This window comes from Pseudonaja textilis, chromosome 1 (genome assembly GCF_049901715.1).
Source record: "Pseudonaja textilis isolate UNSWEBS1 chromosome 1, rPseTex1.2, whole genome shotgun sequence".
NCBI classification, from domain to species: domain Eukaryota; kingdom Metazoa; phylum Chordata; class Lepidosauria; order Squamata; family Elapidae; genus Pseudonaja; species Pseudonaja textilis.
Genome location: NC_141990.1, coordinates 267246756 through 267266353, shown reverse-complemented (window position 1 = coordinate 267266353; position 19598 = coordinate 267246756). Strand labels below are relative to the sequence as shown.

The 19598-nt window shown below is 42.1% G+C and overlaps 1 protein-coding gene across 4 annotated transcripts in view; it reads left to right on the top strand.

Annotated features, from left to right (window-relative positions):
• Nucleotides 1-19373, top strand: part of SLC8A3 (solute carrier family 8 member A3) — a 225764-nt gene extending 206391 nt beyond the window's left edge. For all 4 annotated transcript variants that reach the window (XM_087921722.1, XM_087921723.1, XM_087921721.1 and 1 more), the window contains 4 exons: nt 8352-8476; nt 9769-9868; nt 14952-15227; nt 17142-19373. In XM_087921722.1, the coding sequence (XP_087777848.1) occupies nt 8352-8476; nt 9769-9868; nt 14952-15227; nt 17142-17518 (878 nt within the window). In that variant the 3' untranslated portion in view covers nt 17519-19373. The remainder of the gene's footprint in view (nt 1-8351; nt 8477-9768; nt 9869-14951; nt 15228-17141) is intronic.
• The last annotated feature ends 225 nt before the right edge of the window (nt 19374-19598 follow it).

The window sequence follows — 19598 nt, the reverse complement described above, 5'->3', positions numbered from 1 at the left end:
AATAAAGTTTTGTGGCATCAGTAGAAAAATAACAGTTCTGTAAACATAATTACATCCACACATATAATATAATTGTTGATTTAGTAAAGTAGAGAGGATGAAAAAATTGGTAGGCTATGGTCAAGATGTATCAAGAATTATGAAATGTTACAGGGTTTGTGTGCATCTGTTCAGCTGGTATTGGCATAGTTTTCCATATATTTTTCCATGTTCCAATTGGCCACGAATAGCCTCACAACAATAAGGGAAATGCTGAAAAAAAGATTGAAATTGGAAAAGTGCTTAGACCAGAAGTAATAGTGGAGGATTGTAAAAAGTAATTAAAATAGTTTTTTTTTAAATAATCTTAATAAACATATAGATGTAAGAATGGTTTGGGATACAATCAAAGCTTTCGCGAGATGTTATTTTATATAGCATAATAGTAAACTGAAAAAGAAGAGAGGAGAAAAAAGTAATTTTGAACAAGATAAAAAAAGGAGAAAGGATTAAATATTTCATAGAAGATAAATATTACTCAACAAATTAAGCTTCTACAGCAACAATAATCTATATTAACACTAAGATGAATTATAAAAAATGAAAAAAATGAATTTGCAAATAAAGCAGGAAAGTGATTAATAGACAAATTACAAAAAGAAAGAAGAAAATGCTACTGAAATTGCAAGTGGATTATATCATAATAACAGATAATTTGGTTTCTTAACTATAAATACTTTGAGGATGAACTTTTGCAACTTTTACAAATATTATGAACTCTATTTTATAGAGGGGAAAGGTTGCAGTCAACTGGAAAGAGGCTAATGTAGTATTAATATCTAAGAAGAGACAAGATTTGACTTATTAGCCAATGTAATTATTGAATAATGACTGTAAGTTGTTTACAATGATTTTGATTGAGAGGTTGAAAATAATTTTGCAATTTATGAAGATCAATGTGGGTGTTTAACTCACTTTATATTTAAAGGATAATATAAGAAATCTGATGGACATTTTGGAATACTTTGAGCAACACAATGAAAAATAAGCCACATTGATTTTCTTAGATGCAGAAAAGGCCTTTGACAATTTGAAATAAACTGCTTAAAATTATGAAAAATGTGTATTTTGGCAAGTTTTTTATACTGATAAGATTGATCTATTTTTCACAGAAAGCACAAATAACTATCAATGGAGATCTAAAAATACTTTATGAGATATAAAAGGAAACAAGACAGAGATAACCATTCTCTTTTCCTGTTTATTTTAGTTCTTGAAATATTTGAATATAAGACAAAATGAGGGAATTGTGGAAGTAAACATTTAAAAAGAAACTTGTAAGTCGAGGGCACTTGCCCGCTGCCTGTCACTATAGGCAAGCCACAGCAGGATCCATTTTTTTTGTCATTTATAAGGTGAAGTACATAGTACCAATGCCCTGAGGCACTTTGATTCCCTTCCAATTCTGGAAAAATAAAACTTTATCCACCCTGCTCATCAATCCCATGTTGCTAAAACTGTTTCTTTTCCTGAACATATGTGCATTTCTTTCCTCTTTATACAAGACAAGTGTTCCAGGAAAGAAAAAAGCATTAATGAAATAAATTAAAACATAGGATAAAATATATGCTAGTACACACAAAAGCTGAAATGCTTGTGTTTACATCATAGTAGAAGAGATTGACAGATGCCAGCTGAAGGTTTATGCTTTTCTGCAATATGAGCAAATAAGTGAAAAACATTGATGTTTTCATCCAGGTTTTGGCTTTTGGGGAGGGAAAATAATGATTGTTGCATATGTCTCTTCCAAGCTGGATTGATAGCGATGAGTGCCACAAAAGCACACATTGATTTCCTGCCCTTGATCAATGTATTTTATATTGTTATTTTTTATCTACTGAAATCTTGAATTGTTTCTAGAGAAGTGTTGTAGATCGAACAATGAGAGGCTAGACCAGGGCATTAAAGCAACAAGACTTTATTCAGTGAATAAAGGACTGAACATGTCAGCGCTGCTGGGAGCAGGCTTCCAATGAACAGCGGCTGACCTGACCCTGCAGCTGGCTTTTATAGCCGGCTGCTCAGGTGAGTCAGCCAATGAGGAGCAGTCAACGCCCCTACAGTAAGAACGGACCTGGTTGGGAACTTTGGTAAGTTCCAGGGACATAACACCCCTTCCCCCCAGATGCGAACATGCATAGTCATTTAAATAAGCGGGTGGTCTGTGCTGGCGCCCCGAGCGCCGTAACTCGTGCGAGCTGTCGGGTGACCCAGCGTTCGAAGGTGCGGGTAGGGTTGGTGATGGAGTGTGGTCTTGCTCGGGGGCCTGCGTTGGTGCCGGTGTTGAGTTTCCGGTCTGCGATGCCATGGTCCCATTAGGTGGCACGGGTGGCGGATTCACCGGGCAGTCTCGGTCTGTAGCCCATTCTCCCGGCTCGGGTGGTGACGGCGACAAATCCCTGGGATGGTCTCCGATGAGTGACTGGTGTGGCGCCTGGGAGCCGACCTGTGCCCATGGTCCCACACTGGTGTGGGTACCTTGGCGCTTCCTGAGCTGGTCCAGGTGTCTCCTCCAGATGCAGCCGTCTTCCAGCTGGACTCAGTACGACCTGGGACCGGTGATGGCCACGATCTCCCCTGGTATCCACAGTGGGTCTCCAGCGTAGTTCCTTGCAAAGACACGTTCCTGCAAGACAAAATCTCTGACCCCTGCTATTGAACCAAGAGGGGTGTCAGGGCAATAGTGAGGGTGTAGCCTATCCAACACGGTTCTTAGGCGCCTACCCATCAGGAGTTCAGCCAGTGACTTGTTGGTGACCGTGCATGGGGTTGAGTGTTGGCTCAATAAGAAGCGGGAGAGTCTGTGGTGCCAGTCCTCTTTGTTGAATCTGGCTAGCGCTTCTTTCGTGGACCTAACGGCTCTCTCTGCCAATCCGTTGCTGGCAGGGTGGAAGGGTGCCGTGAGGATGTGTCGAATGCCCAGGTTGGTGGTGAAATGGCTGAATTCCGTTGAGGCAAATTGGGGACCATTGTCTGAGACTATCATGTCCGGCAGACCGTGTGTCACGAATAGCCGGGTCAAGGCCTTAGTAACTCCTTGCGTGGTGGTGGTGGATAGTTGGGCCACATCGATCCACTTGGAGTATGAATCTACAACCACCAAGAAGGTTCTACCTTGCATTGGCCCGGCTAGGTTGATGTGAAGCCTGGACCATGGTGCGTTGGCGCTCTCCCACTTGGTGGGAGTGGTGACTGGAGGGGCTGGTCTGGATTCCTGACAGGGCTGGCAAGAGCTTACCCACTTGACGATGTCGTCATCCAGGCCGGGCCACCAGACGTAACTTCGAGCTAACGCCTTCATCCGGACGATGCCCGGGTGTCCCTCGTGCAGTGCCTCTAGGACTGGCGTGCGCAGTGCGGCCGGGATAATGACTCTGGTGCCCCACAACAGGCAGCCCTGTAAGCTAGATAGTTCCTGTTGACGGGTCTTAAAAGGTGTGAATTCGGTTTCAAGGTTAGTGCCCGGCCACCCCCTCCTCACCCAGTCCAGTACCTGGGCGATTGTTCTGTCAGCCTTAGACTTTGTGGCGATGTCGAGGGCGGTGACGGGAAGGTTGATCTCGGTGACATCGAAGATGGCGTGGACAGGGGCTGGGTCCTCAGCTGGAGCTGGCAGGGGGCAGCGGCTGAGGGCATCAGCGTGGCTCAAAGTTTTCCCTGGGCGGTGGATGAGTTTGTACGAGTATGCCGCCAGGAATAAGGTCCATCTCGTCATCCTGGGGGACAACACTTGGGGGGTCTGCTTGTCTCCGGAAAGCAGGCCCAGGAGCGGTTTATGGTCTGTGATGAGTTCGAAGTCGTGGCCGAAAAGGAATTCATGAAATTTCTTTACCGCTGCGACTGCGGCTAAAGCCTCCTTATCAATTTGGCTGTAATTACGCTCTGTTGCTGAGAGTGTTCTGGAGAAGAAGGCGATTGGTGCCTCGGAGCCGTTGGGTAGTCTGTGGCTTAATACAGCTCCAATCCCATAAGGGGACGCATCTGCTGCTAATACTAAGGGAAGTCGTGGATCAAATTGTATGACGACAGCGTCTGATGTGAGTAGCGATTTGACTGCGTGAAATGCGGTGTCTTCCTTGTGCCCCCAGTGCCATGGTGATTTTTTATCTAAAAGCCTGTGTAAGGGCTCTGCTATTGAGGCTTTGTGCGGTAGAAACGATGCATAGAAATTTAATAATCCCAAAAAGGCTTGTAGCTCGGCTTTAGAGGTTGGAGTGGGTGCCTCATGGATTGCCTTGACTTTGGATTCTAGGGGGTGGATACCTGATGCGTCAATTCTATAGCCTAGAAAGTCCACCTGTCTAGTGGCAATGGCACATTTTTCCTTTTTTAACTTGAGACCATGCTGTCTGAACCTGTCTAGAACTGCTCTGACTCTCTGGAAAAGTTGGGGTCTGTCCCTGGCCGAGACCAATATATCGTCGAAGTAGGGTACCACGCCAGGGAGGCCCTGTAGGATACATTCCATCAGGGACTGAAATATGCCTGGGGCAACACTTACGCCAAATTGGAGACGCTTGCACCTGAATGCACCCCTGTGGGTTACAATGGTTTGTAATTCGGCTGTTTGGTTGTCAACAGGAAACTGTTGATACGCTTGCGACATGTCCAATTTGGCAAAAATGGTGCCAGGCTCAAAAGTGTGCAGTAAATGCTGAATGACTGGGACTGGGTAAGCGCTAACTTGTAGAAAACGGTTAATTGTTGTTTTGTAATCAGAACAAATTCTCAGACTGCCATCCTTCTTAAGGGGTGTGACAATTGGTGTCTCCCATTTGGCGAAGTCTGTGGGTTCAATGACTCCTTGCTTTAGCAGTTTGTCAAGTTCCACGTCCAGCTTAGGCCGAATGGCGAATGGTACCCTACGTGGCTTCAGCCGCACGGGAACTGCTTGAGGGTCTACTGAAAATGAGATGGGGGTTCCGTTATAACACCCTAACTCATTGCTGAATACGTCGGAGTAGTCAGTGAATAATGAGTCAGTGTCAGAGGTCGAGACAGCATGGACCCCTGTTACCCCAAGGCCGAGATGGGGGAACCAATCAAGCCCCAGGAGACTGGGGAGGTTGCCGTTAACTACCACTAGAGGCAGATGGCCTTTGAAAGCCTTAAAATTAACAAGGAACTTGCCTTTGCCAAGCACCGGGATGTCCTTCCCCTGGTAGTCCCTCAAGGTGAGTTGGCACTTCTGGAGCTGGTTTCTGGATAGTGTGGGCTGGATCTTCTTGAGTGTGTTCCACGAAATGATTGAGAGCGCTGACCCCGTGTCAACCTCCATGCGGCACGGTTTACCTTCTAAAAAAATGGAAAGTGTGATTTTGCTGATAGAATGACAGGTGTGGTTAGCATAGAAACAAGTGCGACAATTTAGTACTTGCCTTTGTGAGCCAGGATGGGAAAAAGGCGGATACCTTGGTGCTGGGTTGTGCGCAGCCTGGCAGACTCTGGCGATGTGGCCTTTCTTGTGGCAATTGTTACACGTGGCACTCTTGAACCTGCATGATGCTCTCGCGTGAGGTCCGCCACAGGACAGGCACAAGGTGATGTGCTTGGGCGCTCCGCTGCTTTCCTGTCTGATGGCCGCCTATGATTGTTTGGCTTGGGCGAGGCGGTGGACGTCTGTCTGATCGCTGGGGTCATCTTCGTTGATTACCACTTCCGAGTGGATGGTGGCACAGCTGGGCTTGGAGACTGGGCCTTGGATTTCTGCAGCTGACTGGGTTGCTAGTTCTGCAGCCAAGGCTTCCTCGATGGCCTGGGTGAGGTTAAGGTCCTTCCTGGCTAGCAGCCGCCTTTGGAGATGAAGGTCCTTGACCCCGCAGACGAGCTGGTCGAGGAGCATGTTATCTAAGTAGTCCCTGAACTCGCATTGGAGAGCGGCGGTCCTCAGGGCAGCCATGTACTGGTTGATGGTTTCCCCTCCAGTTTGCTTTCTCATCCGGAATGCGAAGCGTCTGGCGATCTGTGACGGCTTGGGGGAGTAATGATTGGTGAGGGTTTCCAGCAACTCTGCCCAGGGCACATTCTTTAACTCACGTGGTGCGACGAGTGCTGTGGCGGTATCAAAGACTGTGGCTCCACAGTAGCTGAGGAAGTATGACTTCTTCCTGTGCTCTCCTGCATCAGCCAGGCCAATGGCGTTGATGTAGTGGTTAAAACGATTTTTGTACGACTCCCACTTCTCTTCATCCGGCTTGAACGGTGGGAAAGCTGGATTGGAATTCATGTTGTGACTTCAATTGGTTTCAGGGCTGTAAATTCTCTCTGGGTGACAACCCTGTGTGCTCCAGGTGAGCGAGGCAGCTGCTGTTGCAGCGTTTTTTCGGGTTAGTGATAGGGCTGTTAAGTCTCTCTGGGAAGACAACCCTGTGTGCTCCTAGGTGAGCGTGGCTGCTGTGGCTACAGCGCTTGCCAGACTAGTGCTTCAGCTCTGGAGAGGCTCCACAGAACCTCTCTCTCTCTCTGGGTTAACGAACGTGGCTTGCTGCAACGGCCGTTGGCAGAGTTTTGAATTTCGCGCCTGCGTGGGCGTCAGTGACTTGGAGTAGCAGCACCGCGCTGTATTCCGGCAAGGAAATTCAAACGACAGCCGTTTGAATTCGCGCTCTTTTTGTGCTGAGCGGCTGCGGCTCGCAGCGCTCGCTTCCGGCTGCGGCTCGCAGCGTTTCACTTTCCTGTAGCTTGCTAACCGGCGGCTACAGACGCTCCTCACTTTTGCTTTACTTCGGCTGCGGCTCGCAGCGCTTCGCTTCCGGCTGCGGCTCGCAGCGTTTTCACTTTCCCTGTAGCTAGCTAACCGAGCGGCTACAGACGCTCCTTACTTTCGCTTTTGCTGGCCGAGCTCTCCAACGGCGCGGCTGCGGCTCAGCAATGGAGTGATTCTCAGCAATGGAGTGATTTCAGCTGTTGCTGCGTGCCTCTGGTAGCCATCCCACCCTCGTCGCCAGTGTTGTAGATCGAACAATGAGAGGCTAGACCAGGGCATTAAAGCAACAAGACTTTATTCAGTGAATAAAGGACTGAACATGTCAGCGCTGCTGGGAGCAGGCTTCCAATGAACAGCGGCTGACCTGACCCTGCAGCTGGCTTTTATAGCCGGCTGCTCAGGTGAGTCAGCCAATGAGGAGCAGTCAACGCCCCTACAGTAAGAACGGACCTGGTTGGGAACTTTGGTAAGTTCCAGGGACATAACAAGAAGCTTAACATAATAAGAACTATGATTTTCTTCATGAATGATAGTTAATAGGATTATTGCTCACTGAAACTCTGATAAAACAGAGGTGTCCCCAAAGAATAAATAAAAACTTGATATTTTGAGAAATACATTTTACATGCAGCTTTTTTTCTTTTGAATCATTAAAATACTAGATCCCAATTATGACATTTTTTTGGATACTGATTTGCTCATGGCAAATAAGAAGCAATGAATGGGAAAGATAAACAACATAATAATTTCATAATCTAGAAAGTTATATAAGGAAGCATGTATATTTAATAAACGTACGAGTCATATTTCAGATAATAAGCCCTCACAATGACCTAAATAGAAAATTAATGTTTAAATTACCAAGGCCTCAATCCAGCAAAAATATAGGCATGATTAAACTTCAGAGAGTTATATGGCCCATAGGTAGCACTTAAGTATAATATTGCAAACAGTTAAAAAAGAAAAGTAGTTCCAATATTTTCTGTAAGCCCCATTTTTGCAAAGAGAATGAACTTACCCTTCCCCTTATTCTGTTTCATTCAGATCTTATATCATATTAAAAAGCAAACCATAAAAATATGAGAAGAAAAATTTATTGGTTGTATTCTCTGCCATGCTTTGCAATATTATCACAGTTTCTTATAAGATTGAAAGTGATTTTTTTAATACAAGAAGAAACTGTTTTGTAAACAACGGACAAATGGCAGAAATCTTCACAGATAGGAAACAAGCAGATGTTGACTATAAAAGAGCTGAAAAGGGCCCAGAATTTAAATCTATGGGTTAACATACTGTATATACAGGGCAAGATTCTCGTGTGCTTTTTGATAATGCATTTCTTCCTCTTTTAAATTCCTACTTTTTTTGCAATAAATCTACAAATAAAACCTTGTGTCTGCCTGGGAGTGGAAATATAGAAAGTGTATCTCTGCTACAAAACCTGGATAATTCTGGTGAACAATTTATAGGATGAATGCAAATGTAGCCCTTGAAAAAGAAAAGAAACCATTTAATTTCCAAATCTAGCCCTTTTGCTATTGATTTTGCCCTTGTCCTCTTACTAGTATATTGGAGACTCACTGTACATCCATGTTTTCTTCCACAGAAGTGGCAGAAAGAAAGCTGACCATGGAGGAAGAGGAAGCCAAACGTATTGCAGAAATGGGAAAGCCAATACTGGGTGAACATCCAAAACTAGAGGTCATCATTGAAGAGTCCTATGAGTTCAAGGTCAGTGCTGTGTACTGAAGAGTTTTTATCAGGGAAGTGAGGGGAGGAAAAGCAGGAAAGGAACTAAACAGAAAAATGGGTTAGCAGAGTTTAAGCAGAAGAAAGGAAGAGAACCGAAAGGAAAAAGGAAGGGTACAATAGAAAAAGAGGATTTGCAAGGAATGCTAAGCTAAGGCCAAAGTCCAGGCTAAGTCCTGGGAGGGAAGAGAAAAACCAATGAGAAAATTAAATAAAATGAGGTCAGGGAAAGAGAGAGCAAATTTGAAAGACAATAATTAAGACATGTTTTCAAGAATACAGTCCTACTTTAACGATAAGAAAATGTTCGGAAGTTTCACCATTGATTTCTGAACACTGAAGAATGGAAAGTCCTACATCAAAAAGTGGGTTAGGTTGCTGCTTTGAATTATTTATTAAAAAAAATAAGGACAGGATAAAAAAGAATCTAATAAATAAATAATAAAATATTCATGCATTTAAGATACATAACTAAGAACCAACTAAACCAAATGTGATTGTTTCTAGCTAAAAGAATTATCATACTGCTACAGGTGAGAAATTAACAGGCAAATATGCTAAATTTTATTCTGCTGTTTTCAGATGCTAATCCTCAAATGACTCCAAGGTCAAATTGACATGCCCTTACATCTAGCTGAAACAGGTTTCTGTCTCTCTGAAGGTTGGTTGCCCTGGAAATTGTTTTTAGCAGCACGTCTGTCTCAATCCAGGTCAAGTTTGCTAAGACTCATAGAACACTGTAGAGGAATTTGAGCCTGCTAAGTTCACTCCATTATGAAAGGGATTTGCTGTATGAAGGGGAAATAATTTATCCATTGACAGAGTACATTGCAGGTTGAGAAAAAGACTAAGAAAGAACAATGGCATTTACTAAGGAGGGAGAAAGTTTTATATGAATAAAGAAGCAGAGGTGCCCTTTCTCTCAATGATGCAACTATGGCTTTTGGCGAACAACCTTGTCATAAAATGACTTCCTGACCTACTTACAGTTTGATGTTTATACCTTTCATTTCTTTTATTTACTCTTTCATGGACATTATCTGTGGCTTAACTTAGCTTCTTGCAGTTAATGCTTTCCCAAAAAGTTAAGACTACAATTACAAGGAAAGCTATAAGGAATGGAAATTCTGGGTCATGTGATCATAAAACCCTTGGAAGACACCTGCACGGAAAAGCTACCTAACACCTTCAGTCAGTCTCCGCATTGACTGAAAGATACTCCAAAGGAAGGCCTTTAGTAAAACCAGTATTCTTTGTGTTCTTCTAATTGACAGAGCACAGTGGACAAGCTCATCAAGAAGACAAACTTGGCGTTGGTTGTAGGAACTCATTCATGGAGAGACCAGTTCATAGAAGCCATCACTGTCAGTGCAGGTGAGACAGAGTGAATGCTTTGTTCTCAGCTGAGGAAACAATTGCCCAGAGGCAGAGGGGAATTCTAACATGAATTACTTTGGGAGTTTTTATGAAACTCTTGCTCCTCAATAGATGTTATGAACAGTGTTTAACTCAGTGGTAGTAATTCTACTGGTTTGGCCCGGTTCTGCCCAGCCGGTAGCAGCGATGAGCAGCAGAGATCAAACCGGTTCTCTCCACAGCTCTGCTGTTGGGCCCATCCGGCCATACTCACCTTTATCCTCTGCTTTTGAAGCGCAACTGCTTTGCGCAGCAGCTACTGAAGTGACTGGAAGAGTGCAGGCTTTGTAGGAGGTGAGTTGGAATGCCTCTGCGCCTGTGCAAAGTGCGTGTTTGGCATGTGTGCTCATGCGAAGTGTGTGCATGTGCACAAAGTGTGCCCACCAAGCCATGCCCACCAAAGCAGTGGTAAAAAAAAATTGAATCCCACCACTGGTTTAACTTGTTTGACTTTGGTTTGATTTTTTTTTGGGGGGGGATCAATGCATTGGATAGAAAATGAATATATATTAAGTCTGATAATAAAGAATTTTTGGTTAATTACTTGTTACTTAACAGCATGGTGTTCAAAAAAAAACCTCACTGAATGGTGAAATTTCCAGGAACTGTAAAATCACAATAAAAAGAAAATTTACTGTTTAAACAAGAAAAGTTTTTCACTGATTATTAGAAAGGAACTATTTTTAAAAAAAGTAATTCCTGTTACTATAATTTTCCAGAATCGGAGTAGGTAAAATTAATTCCTTTAATTCTCATTGCCAGTAATTAACATTAACCCCACACTAATAAAATTGTTCTTGACTGATCGGTTGGGTTTCATTTTGAGTAATCCAGCTGTTTTTACTTAATTAATGTAGTAAAATCTAACTAGCTGATTTATCTATTCAATTAAATTAGAATGCTTAATCCTTTGGATAGACTCTGGTAACTTTCATTTCAATGCATATCACAGAAGCTGCCCCCTTAGTGATAAACAGTGCTTTAAATCCACATACTCTGTGCCTGGGCACACTAAGGACCTCTGTTTTAAATGAAGTGCATGGTTCACAAATAATCATAGTATCCTGTTGCAAATGTTAGAGTGCTTCTGAACTGGATACTAGCATTGTTCCTGGGAAAAGAGTTCATTTCCAGTAAGCCTACATTCTCTGCTGTATGTGAGCTTCCCAGAAACAATGAGAAAAGTGCAAGGAAAATCCCAGGCATTCTGTTTATGAAAGTATTTTCACTGTGGGACGTCCTTGCTTAGAGCAGTTTGCATTTCAACACTTACTATGTCTCTCTCACTCCTCTTTTCTTCCTTCCCCTTTTGAGCATGGTTTAGGGAATACTCTGCCTGCAGTCCAAATCACTCATTCCCCCCGCCCCCAATAAAAACCATCAGAGTCAATAGGATCTGTTTTCACAAAGGCCTGTTTTATACCATACTGCCAATTTGTTGTTCCCATACCTCTCCTTCACCTTTTCCCGGTTTATTTAATCTTCGCTTTGTGATACGCACTTCCTGTAACAGTGCATATTATTAAACAAGTTCTTCTCAAGATTCCTCTGTGCCAGTCTTCAATCTCTGGATTTTGCCCTCATCCATGGTAGGAAGCCAACTGCCAGTGCCAAATATGCCAAGACACAGTGATCTTCAGGTGGAAAACATTTGATCTACTGTTACTTAATGTGTGGATGGAAAACCTTGCCACTAGCAAGGACAGGATGAAAAGCAGGAGCTCCTACATTTTGTGCCCAACCGACGATGTTTTTGAGATTTTTGAGAAAGTGTCATGGGCACCATTGCAGATTGGTTGGTTTGTTTAAAAAGAGCAGAGTGATTAGAAATCAGAAGATTAAAGTTACCAGCTACTCCACTCTCTTGCTTTTCTTTCTGAAAGAATCCTTTGAATTCATGCATTGCACAGTAGTATCCTCAGAAGACGAACGGGGAAGAAGGGAGTTGGATAACTAGAACCTTCTTGCTTTCTAACTAGCCAAAGCAAGTTCTGTTAAGCCAAGAACTCTGTCCAAATAGGGATGGTCATGAAGCTTGAGTGGGTGTTGGTTAATGCTGGACAGAGCTGTGATGTAGGAGTGCAGGTCAAGTCACGGTTAATCCCAAGAGGAGCTGAAGAAAACCATTACTTGAGGCAAAACAAATCAGCTTTCCTTTTTCACCCATTTTTCTCAGGGCAACCCAAGTGTTTAGTGCAAGAAACCTCTTGAGCATTTCAAATCCACCTTCCAGATGCAAAGCTGTTAGATGAAACTTGTTGCTGACTTTTATTTATTTGACTGAGTGAAATAGCTGCCCATCTCACAACTGTGGTCAGTATGCAGAGTTAAGCATGCAGAATTAAAAACAACTATGTAAACAATCTGAACCATAATGTCCAAGGTTACAACAAGCCCAGCTGACAAGAAAACATTAACCAGCAGAGTCCTAATGTGGGAAAGAGAGGCTGGAACTAGCTATATCATAGAAACTCTGAAGCCTTTTTATTATTCTGCCCGTGTCAGCTGGCACCTGAATTTGAGCCTCAAATCCCCCCAAAGGAAAGACTTCAAGGGGGGTATGGAAATTGCAACCATGACATTCAAATTGGTAGTAATGTATTTACCCAAGTACTATTACGTGTTTTTTTTCCCTTACACCCCTCCCCTCACCCCCAGCATAGCATTACATACACAATCACATTGGAATGATGGCAGATTGGTATTCCCCAGTATATTTCTTGGTTTTCAGCAATGGATTGTCATGGATTGCTTCCTGATTGTTTAACAATGGTAAACAATTGTAGTAGCCATCTATTACTGAAATAAAATTGGAGGGGGATTTTTTACTAAGAGAAATATTTGTGGGGAAAGTACTGTTTTGAGATTTCGAGCAGATCCTGGGACTCAAGGGGTCTTTAATCGCAAGCATATATCTTTTGTATCAAGCTCCAGTTAAAACTTTTAAGGTCCCAGGGCTGGTCCTTTCCTGAATGTTACTGTACTGTGCAAGAGAAATCAACCTTGCACCTTTGGGTATTGAGAAGCACGAACCCTTCTGTCTTGTGTCTAGTACCAAATACTGAAGTTCATCTACTTTACTGTGTGAGAAATAATTTCTTTGAATAACTTTGGTTCAAATGCTTGCTTCTTCTGAGAAAAGATGAAAAAAAAAAATGGCCTCCCTTCAATCTTTTCACAATGCTGTCACTGTTGCTATGGTAACAAATGTGGTCATCCTCTAGGTGCTCATATAGGAACAAAGTTAAAGACATTAAGTGTTGCTTCCTTTGCTGTTACCTACTTTCAAGGTTTATATTATCATTACAAGTGATAAGGAACCCCAGTGCAGTCTCGAACTGTTTATCCCTGCTAACTCTCCAGAAACTAATAAAATCAGAAGGAATGAAAGTACAGTTTTAACACTGCCTTTATTTTTGTATCACTTGTGAAAGTTTCTGACTAGGAAAAAAGACTTTTACCATGAGGAGATTGAATTTCCTGACTTTTCCTCAGTATACTGATCTCTCTAGGCTGCACCACTATTTGGGATTTTATACAGATTGTCTATAATTAAATAGGCGGCCTTTCAGAAAGCATAGAGGTATACAGCGATAAGCTACTTGTGTACCTTTTGGGAGGTAAGAAGAACAACATAGAATGCTGCAGGCAAGAAATTCGGTTACCATCAAAGAGCCTCTAAAGGCTTCATGTCTGCAGGAGGAGGTGGAGCTGTGTGATCCAGAAACCAGAACAGTTTCAGGAAGAAGACAGGACCAAGAAATAGAGACTCAGAGAAAACAGCCAGTGGGATGTTGTTCATAGGAAGATTGGAAATGAGAAGACAAAGTCAGGACAAATTTCTAGATCAAACAGCCACATGGCACTGGTTGCAGGTTTCTTAGTTTGGTACCCTCAATGCAGAGGTGGTATTCTGCCGGTTCGGACCAGTTCTGGCATATCGGAAGTGGAAATTTTGAGTAGTTTGGAGAACTGGCAAATGCCACCTCTGGCTGGCCCCACCCACTCCCACCCTATCCTCCTTTTCCTATATTCCCTTGTTTTTTAGCTCAGCTGATTTGCAGGGCAGAGTGGATTACCACATCTCAGCTGAGTTAAAAAACATTTCATCTCACCAGCGCTGAGACAGGGCGGTTCTTTTATTGCTGTGTGCACGCGCAGAGTGTGTTTTCATAGAACTGGTAGGAAAAAATTTGAAATCCCACCACTGCCTCAGTGTATATTAAGATGACAGCTCCAGCCCAATTGCATCTTCCATATCTCTAAAGGGCAGCTAGCTGTGTATGACTGTAATGAACATTCCTAATTAGGTTACTATGCTGAAGTAACCCAATAGCCTGAAGATCAGGAAAGAAGAAGCAACTTTATCAGGTAGCCTTATTTATCCCTTAGCCTGGAATTTTCCCTTTTTGATCAGATGATGGTTTTAAATACAAAAATGGCTTTGGACCATATGGGACAGGCAAGAAAGTTATTCTTTTGTGAAACATAATTAACTATCTAAATGGCTGTTTTCATAGAGAACCTTTTCAAAGGGCAGATCAGTAATTGATATTAGCCTGTTCGAGCATGTACATATAATTAAACAAGTTTGGAAAATTGTATTCTCTGGGTCCTGTTCATCTGACGTGCATATTTAAAAGCAAGGTATTGTGAGAAATGAATAAAGCTACAGTGCCTCCAAGAAGAACCCAATAAAGTGGTGATTGTATGACTTGCTATAGGAGCTGGGGTGGCATAGTGGTTAAAGGGCAGTACTGCAGGCTATTTCTGCTGGCTGCCTGCAATTTGGTAGTTCAAATCCAGGCTCAAGGTTGACTCAGCCTTCCATCCTTCCGAGGTGGGTAAAAAGAGGAGGTTAGATTGTTGGGGGCAATATGCTGACTTTGTAAACTGCTTAGAAAGGACTGTAAAAGCACCGTGAAGCGATATATAAGCCTATAAGTGCTATTGCTATCCCTTCACTATTTCTAAGCTTGGACCGTTGAGGGTTTGCATAGCATCCACTGATTTGAAGCTCTCTATTTTGTCTTCCCTACAGCAGGCGAGGAGGAGGAGGAGGAGTCTGGGGAAGAGCGCCTGCCCTCCTGCTTTGATTATGTCATGCATTTCCTGACTGTCTTCTGGAAAGTGCTCTTTGCCTGTGTGCCCCCGACAGAGTATTGCAATGGCTGGGCCTGCTTCCTTGTGTCCATCCTGATCATTGGAATGCTCACTGCCATCATTGGAGATCTGGCCTCCCATTTTGGCTGCACGATTGGCCTCAAGGATTCTGTGACTGCCGTGGTCTTTGTGGCCTTTGGCACTTCAGTCCCAGGTGAGATTGGGACTCTTTGAAATAGGCGGGTGGCACCACAATGGCTTCTAACTACCCCATCACTAACAGCGGTTGCAAGCTATCGTAGGGTTATGTGCAGCTTCCCAGAAACGTCCTACAAAAATGATTCTTAAAAAATAATAATCCAGGATTAGACAAAGAGAATAAGCAGGGGGCACCTGCAAGCCAGTTACAGAATTTTATAAGGAAAAGCAAGAAGAAAAAAATGCGTTTGCCTTACTTAACTCCTTGGAGGGCTGTCAAGTAGGAAAAATAATGAAGAAATATTTTGCATCACCCATCAGCCTTTTTTGGAATTTATGATGCATTGCGCTTTCCAAACATATGTATGCATAAATAAAAAAAGAACATCGGCAAATGATAAAGTGCCTCATACTTTATCTCAAGAAGTCTGTTGCAAATATTCCAGCTGAACGTCTTAACAAAGAAACTGTTAGGAATGATTCTTTTAAAATATTTCGGGTAGGACTTGTTTGTGGAGTAGGGAACATTTCAGTATCTTCCTTCTTTGCACAAAATTAACAGCCTTGATTGTGCATATTAGTACCATAGTTTATACATAAGCTACTTCCATCAAACAGGTTTCTAATTATTTTCATTCTCGTGCTAAAAAAAAACAACAACTTTAAGGTATTTTGTGCTAAATGATAACATATAAACACAGCTATCATTTAACAAACCCTGTTGCTACTAAGACTAAATGCTACATCTAATTTCCATAGTCAAGACAGCCAAAAGCCATGGGACACAGTCCAGAATCAATGTAGTCCTTTTGTCCTTTGCTCCACTGAATAAAAATAGGGTTGCCCAGGCTGCCAAATACTGTTCTTCAGCACCATCTGTGGTCTCACTTGCTGTCTTGCTGATTTTGACACCACCCACTCCTGCAGAAACATCTGTTTCTTTTTTAAAAATATGATTTGATTAAATTTCAAACTGTGAATAAAAAGTAAGCAAACCAGAAAAAAGAAGTGCCAAAAAGAAGAAAAAAATATAGATGTAATATAGACGATTGTTAATTTAGAGAGTACAAGCTGGTGTATTTTATTTTTTTACCTATATCTGTACCAAAGAAAGTTGGAAGCCACATACTCATCCCTCTGCAAACACGTCTAGTGTCCATCTTCAGTTTACCTATCAAGTCTTTCTGGGTGTAAATGGAAGTGTGAGAAGGAAACATTTGCATGTATGGTTCTCCTTTGGAGTACAACACATAAAAGCGGGGAGGTGGTTATCATGACTGGAGCCTCTTCAGGCATTCATCTCAACCAGTGTTCCTCAACCTTGGCTACTTGAAGATGTGTAGAGGCTGTGGAATTCTGACAACATCTTCAAGATGCAAAGCTGAGAAACACGGATCTTAACAAATGAACAAATAAAGGAACCCCAGAGGCCTTGAAAGTGGGTGGAGGAAAGATATGTATGCTATTGCTGATTCCTCTTAACTAATCTCCCCAGATTTCACGCTGGAGGTCTAAGAGGCACTTTAATGGTTAGTTTTGCTTGAGTGGAACAGAATAAGATCCCCAGCTGAATAGGGACAAGCAGGTGTGAATGCAGGGGTGCAGCTCTCCATTGGAATTCTTGGAGACTTGTAATGGAGCCAGTGTACATATCCCACCAACCAGATTGGGAAAGATTAAGTTAAGAACTTGTTCCCTTAATGAGATATCACTGGTGGGATTGATTGGACTGAGTAGTCTTCAGCACATCTCTTTCAGGTGAGCTGTCACCTGAGCACAGCAAATCACCACTTTAATGCTGTTGGCCCTTTCTTTTTCTCCCCTAAAAGTCCCCATCTTCTTCATGGCAGGACCACGTTTGTCTTCTTTGTCTTGGGAAGAGACTGCTTGAACTGCTACTCATACATTGGGTTTTTTTTTCCCCTTCCAGATACTTTTGCTAGCAAAGCAGCCGCTGTTCAAGACATCCATGCAGATGCTTCCATTGGCAACGTCACAGGCAGCAACGCAGTCAACGTCTTCTTGGGCATTGGACTGGCATGGTCAGTAGCTGCCATCTACTGGGCTTCTCAAGGAGAAGAGTTCCATGTGTCAGCCGGCACGCTTGCCTTCTCTGTGACACTGTTCACCATTTTTGCTTTTGTCTGCATCAGCGTGCTATTGTACCGAAGACGGCCTCATTTTGGAGGAGAACTAGGAGGCCCTAAAGGGTGCAGACTTGCCACAACTTTGCTTTTTGTGAGTCTGTGGCTATTGTACATTTTATTTGCTACCCTGGAGGCCTATTGCTACATCAAGGGGTTCTAAGTCATGGAGAGATTTCAAGCCAGAAGGGAGGCCTTCTCCTCCTCTGATACCTCATTGAACACCAATCCTAAGAGTGTTGGCTGACCAGGAGTAGCCGCTCACTATCAATTTTCCAGAACTGCCCAGGTTCAAGAAAGGCAAAATTATCATTATAAAAAGCAAAGACATATATTAAAATAAAGCCAACAGCATCAATCATTCAGTAAAATCAGAAACATCAAGAGTTCCTGAAGTACCCATTTGTTGAATTCTGCTGTAAGACTCCACGATGTTAATTCTTCCACTTTACGAAATATCATATATTCAGATAACGCTCTTACAAAGCATTGGGGTGGGTGTTGTTGTTTTTTAAATTTGGGGAGGGTGAATCTTACCTGATCTATTTTCCTTTTTTAACACAAAGAAAGGGGCTGAAAAAAAATGCAAGTTCAACTTTCATGCCACATCAGAACTGGAGTTGAAAATGCTCTATATTTTTTACTCTATATGAACATTTAATTATCATTTTTCACTTTGTTTTAGAGTTATAGTGCTACTGTATTTTAAGTGCAAACATAATCCATATAGACAAGACACCAACACTATGGACACACAGACGAAAACTACAGTTGAAAACTGGAGCATGTAGCAAGTAATACACCTCCCTTGGCTACCAAAAAAAAAAAAAAAAGGAAAAAAGGAAAAAGGAGAACAAACTGTAAAGATACTCTATGTAATGTGTATATTTTGAATATGGCAAATCTCTTTGTGTAATTAACATAAAAGCTTTTAGCACTGCAGAATTAAATATATATAAATATATATAGTTATTTATACACAGCAAATAAATCAATGCAAAGGAAAAACTGCAGTGTGAAAAATACAAGCAAAAGAAAACCAGCACAAGTTTATTACTATTGTCATTATCATCATCACCATTGTCGTCATCAACTTCATCATCTATTTGTTCCGTATGTGGAAAAAGAAGATTCTTTTTTAAATAGAGAATAATTTATGTAAATATCATTTTCACACTTTTTGAGTGTTAAAATGTCACTCAAAATCCTTCAAGAATTACCGGTAAATTGTTTTGCTTTGACTTTGTTCTTAAAAACACTAAAGTTTTTAAAAAGTTATGGTAATATCTCTATAAGTTTTGTCAGGTTGGATAATGGAATCCCTCTTTAACAAAAGTTGTTTTAAAAAAGCTGCGTTCAAATCTAATACTAATCTAATACTAAATCATAGTTTGATGTTAACTTGAGCTCTGGTGGCACAGTAGTTAGAATGCAGTATTACAGACTAATTCTGCCAACTGACAGGAGTTTGATCCTACCAGAGTCAAGGTTAACTCAGCCTTTCATCCAGTGGTGGGATTCACAAATTTTTACTACCAGTTCTGTGGGCGTGACTTGATGGGCATGGCAGGGGAAGGATACTGTAAAATCTCAGTCAGAGGTGGTATTTGCCAGTTCTCTGAACTACTTAAAATTTCTGCTACCAGTTCTCCAGAACTGGTCAGAACCTGCTGAATATACCACCTCTGCTTCCATCCTTCCAAGGTCAGTAAAATGAGGACCCAGACTGTTAAGGGCAATATGCTGACTCCGTAAGAGGGTACCGTAAAGCAGTACGAAGCAGTATATAAGTCTTAAGTGCTATTGCTATTGCTAAGTCTCCTGATCATGTAGAAAGAGCACATCCCTCCCTTTTCTTCCTCCAATGTGATTACAAACAGGAAATTGAAAAACATCTACTGTCAGTTAATTATTATCTTAATGGGACAAATCAAAATTTAGTGGAACCATGCCTATCCAAAGAAGCTAACTCGAATGCACTTATGGTTTGTTCAGGTGATAAGAATAGAGAAAGATGTTATGTGTAAATTATATTTTAATAGATATGCAGTGAAGATGTCTGGTTGTGATTGTCCATTACCAACATTAGCCAAGAATGAAAGTAAATTATGAAACAGCTGCAATGCGTTATTACTAATCTATTTGCCACTGCTTGGAGTTCCAATGACATAATTTATGAACCCCTTTCAAGATACAGGACAATCTTTCAGATGATGCTACTAGAGAGTCACTGCACTTTCTTG